Source organism: Aquarana catesbeiana, linkage group LG06 (genome assembly GCF_042186555.1).
Source record: "Aquarana catesbeiana isolate 2022-GZ linkage group LG06, ASM4218655v1, whole genome shotgun sequence".
Taxonomy (NCBI): Eukaryota; Metazoa; Chordata; class Amphibia; order Anura; family Ranidae; genus Aquarana; species Aquarana catesbeiana.
This window is the reverse complement of record NC_133329.1, coordinates 358,508,305-358,526,306: the sequence shown is the minus strand read 5'-3', so window position 1 is coordinate 358,526,306 and position 18,002 is coordinate 358,508,305. Positions and strand designations below refer to the sequence as shown.

The window sequence follows — 18,002 nt, the reverse complement described above, 5'->3', positions numbered from 1 at the left end:
ACCACATCAGATGTAAATCTCTAAAGAAATCTAAAGGCACGGCAGAGGTGTGTTACACCTTGTTCCTGTGTATATGTATATTCCTGTGTTTGGGGTTGGAATACTGCCCTGCGGCCCAGTCTCCGAAAGGAAGGGGATCATGCTTTGCTTCAGTATGTCACAATACATGTTGGCATTCATGGTTCCCTCAATGAACTGTAGCTTTCCAGTGCCGGCAGCACTCATGCAGCCCCAGACCATGGCACTCCCACCACCATGCTTGACTGTAGGCAAGACACACTTGTCTTTGTACTCCTCACCTGGTTGCTGCCACACACGCTTGACACCATCTGAACCAAATACGTTTATCTTGGTCTCATCAGACCACAGGACATAGTTCCAGTAATCCATGTCCTTAGTCTGCTTGTCTTCAGAAAACTGTTTTGGGCTTTCATCTTTAAAAGAGGCTTCCTTCTGGGAGGACAGCCATGCAGACCAATTTGATGCAGTGTGTGGCGTATGGTCTGAGCACTGACAGGCTGACACCCCCCCCCCCACCCCCACCCTTCAACCTCTGTAGCAATGCTGGCAGCACTCATACGTCTTTTTCCCAAAGACAACCTCTGGATATGACACTGAGCAGGTGTACTCAACTCCTTTGGTTGACCATGGCGAGGCCTGTTCTGAGTGGAACCTGTCCTGTTAAACTGCTGTATGGTCTTGGCCACCGTGCCCCACCTCCGTTTCTTGGCAATCTTCTTATAGCCTAGGCCATCTTTATGTAGAGCAACAATTCTTTTTTTCAGACCCTCAGAGAGTTATTTGCCACGAGGTGCCATGTTGAACTTCCAGTGACCATGATGAGAGAGTGAGAGCGATAACACCAAATTTTATACCTGCTCCCCATTCACACCTGAGACCATGTAACACCAAGGGGTCACATGTGTGTTTGTATGTGTGTGTGTGTGTATATATATATATATATATATCTATCTATCTATCTATATATCTATATATAGATATAGATAGATATATATCTATATCTATATATAGATATATAGATAGATATCTATATATCTATATATATATAGATATATAGATATCTATATATAGATATATAGATATCTATATATCTATATATATATAGATATATATTTATATATATATATATACACATATACACATTATTTTATTTTTATTTTTTAGGATTTATGTAATATGTATGTTATATATATTTATCTATATATCTAAATTTCATTGTGTAACAAGCCAATTTAGAAATGGTACTCAATATGCACTCCTGCTTGTCTCATACATCATAAAACAGTATTTTCTCCACTTCCCACCAGCCATCTTGACATTGTGACCCTTTGTTCCGATATACTACGCTCCCTGAGTCTGATGAATCCTTTAATGCATGTAATCCTTTAATGTACAATTTTTAATCCTGGAAACCAAACCGGTCTTAGACATGTATTTATTCTTGTTGGTTCACAGTTTGATGAATGTTTTACCAGGACTGAAAACAAAGTAAGTCCCAGCAAACACTTGAAGCGTTTGTATTTTTATAATTAGAGGAAGGTTTATGCAGCGTTAGTAGTTAATGTTTACATTGGGGTTAGGTCAGGGATGGCTAGAAGCTCGTTGTAAGAAGTCATGATCAGGCTTTGGGCCTACTTAAGATACCATTCTTGGAATTGTTATTACCCTGTCCTAATCCCGCTATCAAAACGCCTTGCCTATTCTTTTTGTCCCCATGTCTTCACATATTTATTTAAACTTCCTGTCAGATTTGTTGGCCCGTGATCAGAGATGTGTCAGATTAGTCGCTTTTTCCGGCCTTGCTGGTACATAGTATATAGTTACCACCATTTATTTTGCAGAGTGTATAGCTGATCAGATTCAGTTCAATTTTATTCTTGTCTATAAGGAAGAAAATAGCGTTGTTGAAATCCTCACATTTTCCTTTCAGTGAAAGAGCAACTACAGTACTGTCTGGGATCTTAAACACTGAAAATGTTTGTGACTATGGCTACCCCTTCAGACTTAAACCAACACAGTGCACTACAATGCACGGTAGTGTGTTATTATTATTCATTGTGGTGCACTGAAACACAGGTGTTAGGTGCTTTGGGGTGCCATTCAAAATTGGACTACAATGCACAGAGGTACAGGCTTGCTATGCCTTACGGTAGCATGCAGCAATCAAGTCCTCCAGTTCTTTTCTGTTCTTTGTGTCCTGTTTGGTGAGATTTTTCTTTACTTAATGTCCCAGAGATATACAGTACAACAGTTGTCACTGGGACTAGTGTCCACATTGGAAGATTCCTTTCTGGAAACAGCTAAAAACTTCTCGGTTTTCCCCCACTTTTATTCTGTGACATTGGCCACCAGGACCAATAGAGAGAATGAATTTATCTAGCCAGGAAACAGCAATAAAGCCCAGACAGAGGTTCTAATTCTCCCTCAATGTAGCCAAAAATAAAATAAAATTGACATAAACTCACCGGCAACTTTATTAGGTAAGCCTGTTCAATTGCTTGGTAAAACAAATTGCTAATCAGCTAATCACATGGTAGCAACTCAGTGCATTTAGACATGGTGAAGACAACTTGCTGAAGTTCAAACCAAGCATCAGAATGGAGAAGAAAGGGGATATAAGTGACTCTGAACGTGTGGCATGGTTTTAGATGAATTTAATGCACACAAATACAATGTAATACCCAAGGTTCGGTAAAATATAAAAGACGCTTTTACGCCGAGTAAATAGATATCTTACATGTCACGCTTTAATATTGCACACACTTGTGAAATGGCACCAAACTACGGTATTTAAAAATCCTCATAGACAATGCTTTAGAGGCCTTTACAGCTTACCAGTTTAGAGTTACACTGCAGGTCGGGTGCTAGAATTATTGCTCTCACTCTGATGATCACGGTCTGTGTAGGACCTACGTATGGGTTCGCCTCTGAGCGCAAGCAAGGTGGAGCAAGAGTGCTTTAAAAAATGTTTTCGTTATTTTTTTTTATTTTTACACTCTCTTTACATTTTTATGAGAGGTGCCCCATCGTTGGTGTCAGTGGGAGGAGAGGTGCCCCATCGTTGGTGTCAGTGGGAGGAGAGGTGCCCCATCGTTGGTGTCAGTGGGAGGAGAGGTGCCCCATCGTTGGTGTCAGTGGGAGGAGAGGTGCCCCATGGTTGGTGTCAGTGGGAGGAGAGGTGCCCCATGGTTGGTGTCAGTGGGAGGAGAGGTGCCCCATGGTTGGTGTCAGTGGGAGGAGAGGTGCCCCATGGTTGGTGTCAGTGGGAGGAGAGGTGCCCCATGGTTGGTGTCAGTGGGAGGAGAGGTGCCCCATGGTTGGTGTCAGTGGGAGGAGAGGTGCCCCATCGTTGGTGTCAGTGGGAGGAGAGGTGCCCCATCGTTGGTGTCAGTGGGAGGAGAGGTGCCCCATTGCTGGTATTTGTGGGAGGAGAGGTGCCCCATTGCTGGTATTTGTGGGAGGAGAGGTGCCCCATTGCTGGTGTCAGTGGGAGGAGAGGTGCCCCATTGCTGGTGTCAGTGGGAGGAGAGGTGCCCCATTGCTGGTGTCAGTGGGAGGAGAGGTGCCCCATCGCTGGTGTCAGTGGGAGGAATGGTTCCCCACTATTGGTGTCAGTGGTAGGAATAGTCCCCCAAGGGCCGCATGAAGGCCAGCGAAGGGACGCATTCGGCTCACGGGCCACAGTTTGGAGATTACTGCTCTGGAGTATTAAAGATCGCCCACCACTTCTGGTGGGGGGGGGGGAGGAAGAGGGAGGAAAAGAACCCCTAGACATGAACAGAACACTGCAAGATTTAAACTTTGAACTTTAGTTTGAAAATTAAGTCTGGCTAGATCAGTTCAGGCTGGCCCCTTTTGCAGGTGTAACTATATAAAACATAAAAAATAAGTGCCTATACTGTTTAATATCCAGTAATGCACGGTCTCTCCCTGCTCTGCACATGCTCAGTTGCTGACGACCAGAAAGTATTTCAAGGGGATAAGTGGGTGGAGCAGTCCAGGTACAGGCCAGGAGTCCAGCCTTGGGGAGGACACTGCTTAGAATGATAGGTTTTATACTGGCAGTGTAAGAGTTAGTGGAAATAGGTCTGGCATGAGGGATGACTTTAGATAAGAGCTAGTTCTCAGCACGAGAATAGCCGGAATTCCTGAGCATAGCTTTGCCATGATACTGTTTATTTAAGAACACTGTGGGTTAGCCAGTTTCCGAATATGGTAAAGTGGATTGAGGGTGTAGCTCACAGGCTGCCGCCATCATCCATGGTAAACAACAGGCCATAATTATCAGGAACATTCTTCTGCTTTATTGCCTCCCCCTCTTGTTGTACTGTTGCTTCCTGTACTCTGTAAATCCGAGCAGACACAACCTTTTCCTTTGGAGCGCCAGTGTTATTGGAACTCACATGCACGTGGGTTGCTTTGCTGCCAGCTGTCCTCCTCTAACTATGGACTGTCCTCAACTTTAGGAGCCATAGAACAACCAGTGACACGTTTTTCCATGTACTGTATGTTCACATGTACTTGCGTGTGTGGGTGTACAATTTTACATGCGTTGGTGTGTGTGTCCTTAACACACACATTTTTTTTTTCTGAATGGAATGTAGGAAAAAAAAAAAAAAAAAATATATATATATATATATATATATATATATATATATATATATAATTTTTTTTTTTTTTTTTTTAACTCAACAAATGCTTTATTTTTATTGAAAAGATTGTTAAATGTCTTACATAACCCATACATGTTAGAGTACGAACGCAGTACATTGAATCCATCAAATGATGATACTATTTCAGTTACATAATTCTGTCCAGAATTAAGTCCACCGGTGATAACCCTGGGGTATCCAGCCAAGGTGACCATACTGCCTGATATTTATTTGGACATCCTCTATGTTGGAATATACATTTTACTAAACGCAGTGTGTCTCCCATTGCTGCGACTCATTCTTTCCAAGAGGAAGGTTCCACAGATTTCCAATGCCTGAGAATGATCTTTCTGGCCTAGAACAAGGCCCGAGCTATGGTCTGTTCGGTGACTTCTTCCGCCTGAATATCATCTAAAATGCCTAAAAGGCAAGATTTAGGATCCTGTATGATTAGCAAAAGAATTTAGTGAAACATTTCTTCCTCCACCCTTTGCTAAAAAGCAGATGACAATGTGCATTAACAGGTGTTATAGCACACCACCGTTTAATTAATTTTTTAGATAAAGATAACAGCTTAATGTAATCTTTTATTTATTACAGGTACTTGGGTACTTTTATATAGTGCCATCAATTTATGCAGCTCGTTCTCTCTCTCTCTCTCTCTCTCTCTCTCTCTCTGTGTGTATATGTATATGTATATATATATATATATATATATATATATATATATATATATATTCTCTAGATATATCTAGAGATAGATATCTATATATAGAGATATCTGTAAAGTTGGGTCCATATATATTTGGACACAGGCACAACTTTTCTACTATTGGCTCTGTATGCCACCAGAATAAAATTAAAACGAAACAATCCAATTGAGTTTGAAGTGCAGACTTTCACCTTTAATTCAAATAGTTGAACATAAATATCAAGTACAAATTTTAGGAACTGCAACCATTTTTATACACAGTCCCCCCATTTTTCAGGGGCTCAAATGTAATTGGACAAATGAATATAATCATAAATAAAATGTTCATTTTTAATATTTTGCTGATTTTTTTACTCACAGTGACTGCCTGAAGTCTGGAACCCATGGACATTACCAAACACTGGGTTCCCTCTTTCGTGATGCTTTGCCAGGCTCTAACTGTAGCCGTCTTCAGTTGTTCTTTGTGGGTCTTTCTGCCTCCTAAACCTTGTAAACAGCATTCCCAGAAGAGTTGAAGTTATAGCTGCAAAGGGTGGGCCAACTTAACCACTTCCCGACCGCCGCACGACTATGTACGTCCTAATTTTGAACGGGGATATCGTTGTTATGGCAGCAGCTAGCTGCCATAACCCCGGTATCCCCGTTTTCGTGCAGCGGCCGGCTTTCAGATAAAAGTGGTCCCTGCGGCGGATTCGCCGCGAGATCACTTTTATCGGTGGCGGGAGAGGGGCCCCCCCCCCCGCCGCGATCCGGTGCCCTCCGCCGCTTACCGGAGCCGTCGGTAGCGGCGGAAGGCGATCGCGTCCTGTTCTCTGGTGTGTCTGGAGACGAGTGAGGCCAAGATGGCGCTCACTCGTCTCCATGACACTGCTGGGCGGAAGCGACGTCAAAACATCACTTCCGTCCACGCCTCTTAAAGGCATATTTTTTCAAATGTCATTTTTCTAAATGACTTTTTTTTTTTTTATTATTGCATTTTAGTGTAAATATGAGATCTGAGGTCTTTTTGACCCCAGATCTCATATTTAAGAGGTCCTGCCATGCTTTTTTCTATTACAAGGGATGTTTACATTCCTTGTAATAGGAATAAAAGTGACACAATTTTTTTTTTTTTTTAAACAGTGTAAAAATTAATAAAATATTGTAAAATAAAAAAAAATTTTTTTTAAAACCCCCCTGTCCCGACGAGCTCGCGCGCAGAAGCGAACGCATACGCGAGTAGCGCCCGCATATGAAAACGGTGGTCAAACCACACATGTGAGGTATCACAGCGACCGGTAGAGCGAGAGCAATAATTCTAGCCCTAGACCTCCTCTGTAGCGCAAAATATGCAACCTGTAGAATTTTTTAAACGTCGTTAATCTATGGAGATTTTTGAGGGTAAAAGTTTGACGTCATTCCACGAGCGGGCGCAATTTTCAAGCATGACATGTTGGGTATCAATTTACTTGGCGTAACATTATACTTCACAATATAAAAAAAAATTGGGATAACTTTACTGCTGTTTTATTTTTTTATTCAAAAAAGTGAATTTTTTCCCAAAAAAGTGCGCTTATAAGACCGCTGCGCAAATACGGTGCAAAAAAAAGTATTGCAATAACCTCCATTGTATTCTCTAGGGTGTTAGAAGAAAAACCATATATAATGTTTGGGGGTTCTAAGTAATTTTCTAGCAGAAAAACCTGTTTTAAACATGTAAACACCTAAAATCCAAAACGAGGCTGGTCCTTAAGTGGTTAATATTGAACCTTAGGGACTGATATATGTATATTATAACATTCATATCAGTCCCCGCCCTCGAGGAGCTTAGAATCTAAAGTCCCTAACTCCAAGCAGGAGCAGCTCAAACATTTACATTTCAGCTTATAACACTTTGATTGTTCACACCAGTACATGCTGATCTTTGATTGGTTTATTGCACACCACTGCCCCTTCTAAGATAATAAATGAAATGCTGAAAGTTCTGGCGTTTCCCTTTATTGTAATATTTCCTTCTTTTCTGGGTTGTTTAAAGCATGAATGGCGGGGACAAGCTAATCTGTGGACATATAAATAATCTCAAGTCAGACACATTAACGAGACGATTGTCTTTGGCTAACACTCTGTATCATTCATTAAGCTGTACAATGACACCATAAAATTCTGAACTCGTACTTGGCACAATGGATGGTCTTGTAACTCGGCCAAATGCTAGCTAAATGGCTTCTCACTGCTTTTGTGATGGTTTGCTTTAGAACGGTGCAAGGCAAATGTTTGGCCACACTGAACGAGGTCTTTGGAAAAAAACAAAAGCTCACAGCTGTATCATCTCCAATAAAAAAATATTTAGAAAAGGGAAATAAGGTGCTGAAAAGGGCACAGTATTCTGGGGAGGCTCAATATAATGTGTGTTTTAGTTGCTAATTGCTTATACCCCCAAAATCTAAGGTTATACCCATTAGATATACACCGACAACCTTTGGATAGAAATAAAATGAATAACTTGACTCAGGCTGTATGAGCAGTAGAGAATCCGTAACGACTCTGCTACCACGCACATATGCAAGCAGGTACAGGGCTGAATTTATGCTTCTACCCCTTGTTTAAAGGAGAAGTAGGACCAAAGCTTTTTTGGCCCGGCTTCTCATGTCGGTCACAGGAGTGCTTTAGTTCTGCACTCCTGTCACCCAGATTCGGCAGACAGCAGGCTAAAGTCTGCTGTTAGCTGTTGCCATTCAGCAGCTCCAGACTCTTGATGGATCCCGACTTAAAAAAGTTTGGGAATCGCAGAAAAAAAGTCATACTCGCCTAGATGTTTGCAGCACCAATCCCAGCTGCAGCTGTTCCCCGCCGCCTCTGAGACCGAAAACTGAGTGTTCAAACACCGCTGATCGCTCAGCTCTCGTTCCTCAGCCTGCTGAGAGTTTGGAGACCGTCAGTCACTGGCTCTCTGCTCTGCCCCTCCAGAGCTCACTGGAGTGCGTGGCTGTGCAGGGGGCGGGAGTGTCTGGCTCAGGCTCTCAGCGGTTTGCTGGTAGGCTGAACCAGCTGTCGGTCCAGGCTAATGGGTAGATCATGACCATATGGTTGGGATCTTTTTAGAGCCTGGACTGGCTCTGTGACGTCAGCCGACTGTGGGCTTTACTTCCTTAGTCACAGGAGTGCTGAACTAAGTGCACTTCTGTGATGCATAGGAGAAGTATAGCCAAAAAAGCTTTGGCCATACTTTTAAATGTCGGGATAAACCCAGATGCTGGAGTGGCAGCTGGCTCCGCCTCTCTGTGTGCTGCTGAGCACCTAAGCCCGCCTTCTCCACAGCTGGGTGCTCCAGGACTGGGGGGGGGCGAGCACAGAGCCGGTGATTGAGTCATTGGCTTTATGGTCACTGAAGACCGAGAACTGAGCGAGAAGATGTCTTTGATCACTCAGTTCTTGGTGTAGAGCAACCGATGCTGCATCCACCTAGGTGAGTATGTATGTTTGTATTTTGAAATCCCAAACTTCTCTTTTAATTTAGTACTAATAGTTAACAAGTATAATCTTGTATTAAGACCACAAATTTCTACCACCACTCTTGGAAACTTGTTTCCCAGTTGAAGGTATATAAGGGGTATGTAATGCTATTAATTTAGTTTGGGCTAGAACATGTCCTCCTCCCCTATATGAATGTAACTTGTACTCCTTTCTCAGCATAGTGTTTTTTTTCTCTCGTAATTCTCGGCACATCCTCCTATGTGTTTTAGAAGTAAATCACAGCTTTGCCGAAAACATGTTTAATTCATTGCTATTTGTAATCATTTTAAGCAGAACAAATTATGCTCTTTTCTTTAGCACAAGGGCTTTGCTACATTAAATATTTCATAGAGCCAACACAATCTCCATTTCAGAATTTATTAAGACTGACATCTCTTGAGTCCCATTATACAAACCACACAGAGGCTCAATAATATACCCTTTGGGCATCCGAAAATTCAAGGGAGCCTGGATCTTTATTCCTTTTTTTTTTCTGCTACTAAAATGAATGCTTTTTGTATCATTTCTACATGTGTCTGTCAATTGGTTGTATACTTAATGGATATGGATTATAACTATAAGTATTTATAATGATTTATGTTTTTCCAGCTCTCACAGCAGCAGCAGGAAGGGGGAAGCTGGAGGTCTCTGAGCTACTCTTGGATCATGGAGCCATCTTGTCGCGTCTTAATAGACGTGGGATATCTCCCCTCTTTTGTGCAGTGCGCCAAGGGCACTGGCAGGTATGTAGTGTTCAGTCTTGGCATTTTTGCTTAGCCAAACAATGTTACGGATAAAGTTTTGTACAGAAGACAACGTTGCTGCAGGACATAGGCAACCCTGTGCCATGATCTTTCCATGTATGGTTTACTACATAATCTCTCCCCGTGTTGGGTAATAATGGTATCAGGAGAACACAGAGCATCACCCACATTGTCCTCATGAGAGGGTTTCTACATTTTCTTCTGACTTCACTTTCTTTCTTGCTAAAAGAGATAACCCAACTCTTCCCATCATGTGGCTCATATACTGGCAGAATTACCTGAACTTAATAAGCTGGGACTCTATGGCTCAGTGATTCCAGAACGTTACTGAAATTTCAGTGGATATTTAGGGCCACCTGCATGGTGAATGATGAATACCTAGAGACTATTGTTTTCAATGAAAATGTCTTGGTTTCATAGTTAATGACCTACTTGATATGTGATAAGATCAGTACGGTTGACCATACACTGACTGAATACTGATCAGTGTGTGGCGGTCCCTGCTGATCCTGTTGGAAAACGTTAGTCGATCGGTGGCTACAGCCACTGATCAATGTATTCTGACAGAGGTGGGTTCCGCTGTCAGAATACAATGTTGTGTTTGGGGGTGGGTGTATGATGGGGCTTTTTTAGGGTTTCCTCCATACACCTCGTTTGGGAAACTAACAGTGTGTGGCCAGCTTAAGATGCAGCCACTCTGTTCCACTACTTAATGAGAAGACTCTAAACTGGCAACATGTATCCAGAAGTAGGTTCCACTGGAGTAATTTTATTTAAGGAGGAACTGAAGTCTGGATCTGTTTAAAGAAAGGGAAAGGGCAACAGTACTAGTCACCAGTATTGCCTGTGGTCTTCCTGCAGCTGATTTTTTTCGCCATTACAGACTTACCATGCCTTGTTCTGCACTCTGTGAATGTGGCCATCTTGGTAGAGATTTGCTTCCTCGTGTCAAAGCCTCCAGCAAGGAGAACATTGACCAGCACAGTAGTGACATCCCCAAATCCCCTGAGACTAGCAGTCGGAGGTGGCAGTGCACTTTACTTTTCTGTTAAAAGGCTCTCTGGCTTGAAGTGAAAACATGTACTGTTGGGATTACTTACATTAAAGTGGTATTAAACCCAAAACTGTATCATTGCCGCTTACCAATCATTAGATGTGGTTTCTAAATTAGTTGTCTTTTTTTTAGGCTGTATTCGCTTGGTAATCTGGCCATTAACACACCACCTGTATTAGTGAGGAAATTCTGGATGAAGGAGCACAGGGGGCACAGCAGACAGCAGCATTGTCAATCTAGGGGGAGTGACACATGTATTAGCAGATATAAATACACTAACAAATTGAAGTCAAACTTCAGCTAACACTTTATAATCAGTTACAGCAAACAGGTTTTTTTTTTTGGGGGGGGGGGGTACTTTTTTAAGTCAGTGACCTACAACTGCCATGCTGCAAGTTAAATGAGCAATCCTGATTCACATACTTGTTAAGGATCAGTGCCTCAAAGTATTTAAAGTTGAACTCTGGGATAAGCAAACATTGTTTTCTGGGATACTCAAGAGTTATGTGTATTTTTACTGAAATCTTGATGTGCTTTGTGGGTTTCTTCCAGATCTGTGCTGTAATTCAGTGTAAAAGTTTCCCTCTGTGCAGGAGCTTCTAGTAATTAGACCGGTCATTGCTGCTCTCTCTCCTTATGCAAGGTGACTGGTCTTGTATCCGCCCCCCCTGTAGTTCTCTACAGTCTATAGTGGATGGAGCCTGCTGGGTCCCTTCTACAGCTCTGCTCTCTGAACAGACTATGTACGGCACCTTGATGATGCTGTTACTTTTACAAGGTGATATCTGGGTTTGCTTTTGGTGCAAAAAAAGTTGATTTATATCTACTCTGGTTAATGATAAAAATAGTTTTTCTGCCCAGAGTTTAGCTTTAAGCCACTGGATCAACATGACAGCCAGTTAGCTGGCACTTTAAGAAGGTGAAGTCAGACATTGCAGCTATTAGGTAATCCTTAAAGCGGTAGTGAACCACCATCGTCTTCTTTTTTATTTTTTTTAAACCTGCAAGGCAAAGTTCTAATGCGCTAGTACCGCTGACAAGGCTTCCATCTTCACCCGGTCTTCCTTCCAGGTTGGGGGGCTCAGGTCTTTGATTGGACTAACCGCAATGACGTCACTCCTGCGCATGGGAGCCGCTGTTCACGGCACAGGGCTCTGAAGCAAACCGCACAGGTATGCCCTTCCTTCAGAGCGCATGCGTCTGTGACGTCACCGGCGCCTTCACAAGTAAATATCTTCCAAACGGTGCAGGTTTACGAGATATATTTACTGTATCTATAGGTAAGCCGTATTATAGCTTACCTATAGGTAAAAAATCAACCAAGGGAGTTTACTCACACTTATAGATGCGATGGCTGCATTTTCCTCTATTTTATTCTGGTGATCAGTAAGTCTGTTGTTTTTCAAAAGAACGAGCTCTCATCTAGGTGTATCAGTCTACAGGGATGAAACAAACCATTTGACACTGGCGGGGTGCTTACAATGATCAGCTTTTATTTATTTAGTAATGTCACATACATGACCATCATTCGTAATGTATACAAACAAGAAAAAAGGGGAAAAAAAGGATATCGGACTGTGCAGGCCAGAAAGCGGAGCATGGACATATTTTATTTGTGTATCAAACATTAAAAAACATTGATGCCAGTGCATCCATCTTCCCCATAAAACGTTAGAGTTGTATGAAGCAGTTTTCCTGTATTGTGGTTTTGTAGCAAGAGAATGAGCCCTAGTGCATTAGGTCACCATGTGCCAACGCATTTCACCAGTTATGCTTCATCAGGACTTATGAAGACCACACAGTACTCATCTTTAAGTCTGTGTATTTCCCCCCATATGTAGCAGATTAGAGAGGTAGCCTTGCATTGATGGTAAAAGGATCCTGGCTTTTTTAGTGGGAATCCCAGGGTGCTTTGAGGTCCCCTAAGGCGGCGGTAGCAATCAGTTAGGTCATCATGCATGCCAGCAGACGATGAATAAGGTAATCTTGCATCGGTGTTGTCGCTATGCGTGCTCACCACTATCTCCGGTTGAATTCCCGGTATTCATGTAAAACCTTTATCCCAAAAAAAAAAAAATACTGTAATTGATTATAAAGTGTGAGCTGGAGTTGGGCTTCAATTTCTTACTGTATTTAAAAAGGAAGTGCAGTCTGCTCACATAATCTGTTATAAAAAATGTTTTGCCATTCTGAAGCTTCCCTCCAACCACTTTGCATATTATTTCATATATACTGTTGTCCTGTACTTGCCAAATATGCTGCAGAAATCTCCCTCCACTGAGTCTGGCTGCAACCATTTTGTTTGTGGGCAGCTGAAGCTGCTGCCTGTTCACTTCCTGGATTTACACAGACACATAGAGGCACACCTCCAGCTCTGCAGCTCTCATTGGCCCTCTTATGACTTATCCCCCCTCTCTTCCTGGCAAACACTCACCAGAGTGAGGGAGAGAGCTGTGCATTAAGTCATAAGCCTAGGCTAATGACCAGACAAGAAACAGGAAGTGGGCTGTATAAGGTATTTACTGGCAGAAAAAAAATGTTTTACTATCCAAAGTTCAAACAACAAGGGCAGAAGATTTAATAGATGGAAAGATGAAAAATGACTGAAGTTCCACTTTAAGAACTACTTTATCAGTGCCATCAGTGCAGCCTCACCTGTGCCCAACAATGCAGCCTCACCTGTGCCCAACAATGCAATCAATCCATCAAAACAACATGGGCGGAAGATTTAATAGATGAAAAAATGACAGAAGGTCCACTTTAAATCTGCTAGTATAATTAACACTTCCCTCTCCCCAGACTGACAATACTGTTGTCTGCTGTGCCTCCTGTTCTCCTTCATCCAGAGTTGCGTTTCACTAATACAGGAGGAGTGTTACTGGCCAGATCACCAAGTGAAAACAGGGAAAAAGCCTTAAAAAAGAAAGAAAACAAATGCAGACACCACATTTAATATAATACATTTTTGGTTTTGGGTTTAATACTATTTAATAATAAGAATATGTAAAACTGTAACAAAAAAAGTGTTTTAATAAAGTTTGAAATGTGTTGATGTTGGTAGGTGAAGGCCTCAGATAAATAGCAGCAGTCAAATCCTGCGCGATATTTTTCCCTTACACACAGCGTAACCTGCATGTCCTCTAAAGCTTATAAATAGGAGAAAAGTGAAGTCACAGTTTGCAAACAAGAGTGTGTTGTCACAGCACCGGGACTAATGTATTCCAGTTCCCTGAACACTGGTGAAATAATATTAAGTAAAGGAGAGCTGTGACAGTGCTGGTTTTGTCCCTGGAAGACACGGCCATACAAATTCTAATGAGATAGTCCTCCGCTTTGTGTCTCTGGAGTTCCCCAGCTATTCCTTTTTTTATATTTCTGCTCTTCTAGTGGAGACGGCTATTCATGACACTTCATAGGACTCCAGGGACAATACACAGTGCCACCACACAACGCCTACAGCTTTTATAGCTCGAGATGCCGACTTGGCCCCCAGTCAGTTCTGAGTAAGCATTAACAACACTGTAAAGAGCAGTGTGATGCACACAATGTACATGGACCTATAAAGATTGCTTATTTATGATTGTTGCTTGTAACATGCATTCATTATCCCCAGGTTACAATCAATGTTTGTTTTACCACAGTTAAACTGATTGAGAGATTAGTGACCTAGGGCTCCCCTACAGGCTGTGTATCAGGTAGCATCGCTCCCAACTGTCCCTGATTTTGAGGGACTGTCCCTGATTTGGAACAAAGTCCCTCTTTCCTCCTCATTTGTCCCACATTTTGGTCTGATCTATATCGTTGTATATAAAATGCACCTTTTATCTTTCAAAAAGTGTTTCCCAGTGCTAAAACTTTCTTCCAAATTCTAAATTTCAGCATTGGTAAAAAAGCCAGTATAAAGGAATAGTAGTGGTTAAAAAATAGTACTTGTTTTCTTGTGAAAAAAAAAAAGCACTTGTGGGTGAAACGAATTTTTTTTGTATAAGTCTCCTTTAAGGGGGTGTGGCAGGGGGTGTGTTCTATGCCTACGTGCTTTTGCTAATAGGTGTCCCTCGTTCCTATCACAAAAAGTTAGGGGGTATGAGGTAGTAAAAGAAAAGTCTGTCAGTACTTTAAAGGGCGACACATCGATATACATTGCTTCAGTTGAATCCTCACATAAATGTCAGCATGTGACCATGTAAGGATATACAAATCACAAAAAAGGGGCCTCATCATGTAAAATCAGAAGGTATATTTCTTAAAATAAACATGTAAAATAATTGCACTCACGTAATCCAGTGCCACATATTCCGGGCACTAAGAGAAAAGATTATTCCTGTAGAGGGGAGCCACTGCTTCACACTGCTATCCTTGAAGCCGATGTGTGTTCCACAGACCTGGAAGCTGAAACCAAAAGTAATGTCACCTGTAATAATCATGCCCCGAGATGTTTCGTCCAAAACAGATGTCCTCACAATCATAGCTCGGGTCGACAGGAAGTATGTGCCCTTTCACAGTAAGGGAAAGGTTATATTTCCACAGTGACAAGTTTGGTCCTTCCCACATTTCCACAGTGACAGGTTTGGCCCCTCCCACATTTCCACAGTGACAAGTTTGGTCCTACCCACATTTCTACAGTGACAGGTTTGGCCCCTCCCACATTTCCACAGTGACAGGTTTGGCCCCTCCCACATTTCCACAGTGACAGGTTTGGCCCCTCCCACATTTCCAAAGTGACAGGCCATGCCCACATTTCCAAATTTTAATAGAGACAGGCCATGCCCACATTTCCAATAGTGTAAGGCCCACCCACATTTCCAATAATGACAGGCCCACCCACATTTCCAGTAATGACAGGCCCACTCACATTTCCAGTAATTACAGGCCCACCCACATTTCCAGTAATGACAGGCCCACCCACATTTCCAGTAATGACAGGCCCACCCACATTTCCAATAGTGACAGGCCCACCCACATTTCCAATAGTGACAGGCCCACCCACATTTCCAATAGTGACAGACCCACCCACATTTCCAATAGTGACAGGCCCACCCACATTTCCAATAGTGACAGAAGACCCACCCACATTTCCAATAGTGACAGGCCCACCCACATTTCCAATAGTAACAGGCCCACCCACATTTCCAATAGTGACAGAAGACCCACCCACATTTCCAATAGTGACAGGCCCACCCACATTTCCAGTAATGACAGGCCCACCCACATTTCCAATAGTGACAGGCCCACCCACATTTCCAATAGTGACAGGCCCACCCACATTTCCAATAGTGACAGGCCCACCCACATTTCCAGTAGTGACGGGCCCACCCACATTTCCAGTAGTGACAGGCCCACCCACATTTCCAATAGTGACAGGCCCACCCACATTTCCAATAGTGACAGGCCCACCCACATTTCCAATAGTGACAGGCCCACCCACATTTCCAGTAGTGACGGGCCCACCCACATTTCCAGTAGTGACAGGCCCACCCACATTTCCAATAGTGGCAGGCCCACCCACATTTCCAATAGTGACAGACCCACCCACATTTCCAATAGTGACAGGCCCACCCACATTTCCAGTAGTGACAGGCCCACCCACATTTCCAATAGTGGCAGGCCCACCCACATTTCCAATAGTGACAGACCCACCCACATTTCCAATAGTGGCAGGCCCACCCACATTTCCAATAGTGACAGACCCATCCACATTTCCAATAGTGACAGGCCCACCCACATTTCCAATAGTGACAGACCCCATCCATGTTTTTAATATCCGTGGCGGGCCCCCCACCCATTTTTTTTAAATAACTCGTGCCCCACCCACTGTGTTTACACTTTAATCTGATCTTTGGGTGTTCTATCACCTTTTTTGAAAGCAGCGTAGAAGTTTTAAGAGATATGCTCAGCAGTTTGATTAGGTGGAGCTGTTTCCATTTTATAATCCTTATCAAGTAGTGCACTTCATAGGTAAAATGTTTTTGATTTAACCACAAGGTCCATAAATCAAATGTTTTCCTGCACAGAAGAGTACTTTTAAAAGTGTACAGCTGGTGTTGGACCAAGATTGGGAGATTATGCAGGGGATAGGAAGCAGCTCAGATGTGTGATGAGGGCACAGGAATGAACATGCCAGTGTATGAGGGCAGAGCTCAGCAGTGTAAAGCAGGAACAGGGTAGAGCTCAGCAGTGTGGGGAGGGTACAGAGAGGGGCATAGTGGTGTGAGGATGGCACAGGGAGGAGCATGGTGGTGTAAGGAGGGCACAGGGAGGGGTTTGGTGAGGAGGGCACAGGGAGGGGTATGGTGGTGTGGGGAGGGCACAGGGAGGAGCATGGTTGTGTGAGGAGGGCACAGGGAGGAGCATGGTGGTGTGAGGAGGGCACAGGGAGGAGCATGGCAGTGTGGGAGGGCACAGGGAGGAGCATGATAGTGTGGGAAGGGCAAAGGTAGGAGCATGACAGTGTGGGAAGGGCACAGGGAGGAGCAGGACAGTGTGGGGAGGGCACCGGGCAGAGCTTAGCAGTGTAAAATGGGAAGGGCACAATAAGGAGCATGGCAGTGTTGGGGGGGGGGGGGCAGCACAGGGAAGAGCATATTGGTGTGAGGTCAATGCAGGGTGGAGCTTAGTAGTGTGAGGTAGGCAGAGGGTGGAGCTTAGTAGTGTGAATTGGGCAGAGGGTGGAGCTTAGTAGTGTGAATTGGGCAGAGGGTGGAGCTTAGTAGTGTGAGTTGGGCAGAAGGTGGAGCTTAGTAGTGTGAGGTGGGCAGAGGGTGGAGCTTAGTAATGTGAGGTGGGCAGAAGGTGGAGCTTGGCAATGTAGAGTGGGTGGAGCTTGGCAGTGTATGGTCGGCACAGGGATTAACTTAGCGTGTGGTGAGCACAGGGAGGAGCTTAGCAGCATGTGGTGGGCATGGGGTGGAGCCTAGCAATGTGTGGTAGGCAGAGGGTGGATTTTAGCAGCATGTAGTAGGCACAGGCTCTGAAGTGTGGCATGAGCACAGGGAGGTAATGGGACAAACTGACATTTCATCGAGAGTGGAAAGGTTCCAGGGCAAACAGTGTGAGGAGGTCATCCTCCATGGAAGGCATTGTGGGATCACCAGATTTTCTGAGCAGAATCAGAAAAAAAGAAAGCAATACCTGACTCTCATTTAACTGACTGATAACATCCCTATTTTTTTTTTCTATTTTTACTCCATAGATGAGTTTTTTTTTTTTACTAGGCATCTGCTTGACTCGGGTTTGCTCAGCGGGGCATCTGCCCTCTGATCCCCCAGCAGAGCGGGTGGATGATAGGTCCATGTCCAGACATGGACACA

At 43.4% G+C, this 18,002-nt stretch overlaps 1 protein-coding gene across 3 annotated transcripts in view; it reads left to right on the top strand.

Moving 5' to 3' along the window:
- Positions 1-18,002, top strand: part of TANC1 (tetratricopeptide repeat, ankyrin repeat and coiled-coil containing 1) — a 350,249-nt gene that overhangs the window by 306,139 nt on the left and 26,108 nt on the right. For all 3 annotated transcript variants that reach the window (XM_073634104.1, XM_073634105.1, XM_073634107.1), the window contains one exon: positions 9,487-9,620. In XM_073634104.1, coding sequence (XP_073490205.1) covers positions 9,487-9,620 — 134 coding nt within the window. The remainder of the gene's footprint in view (positions 1-9,486; positions 9,621-18,002) is intronic.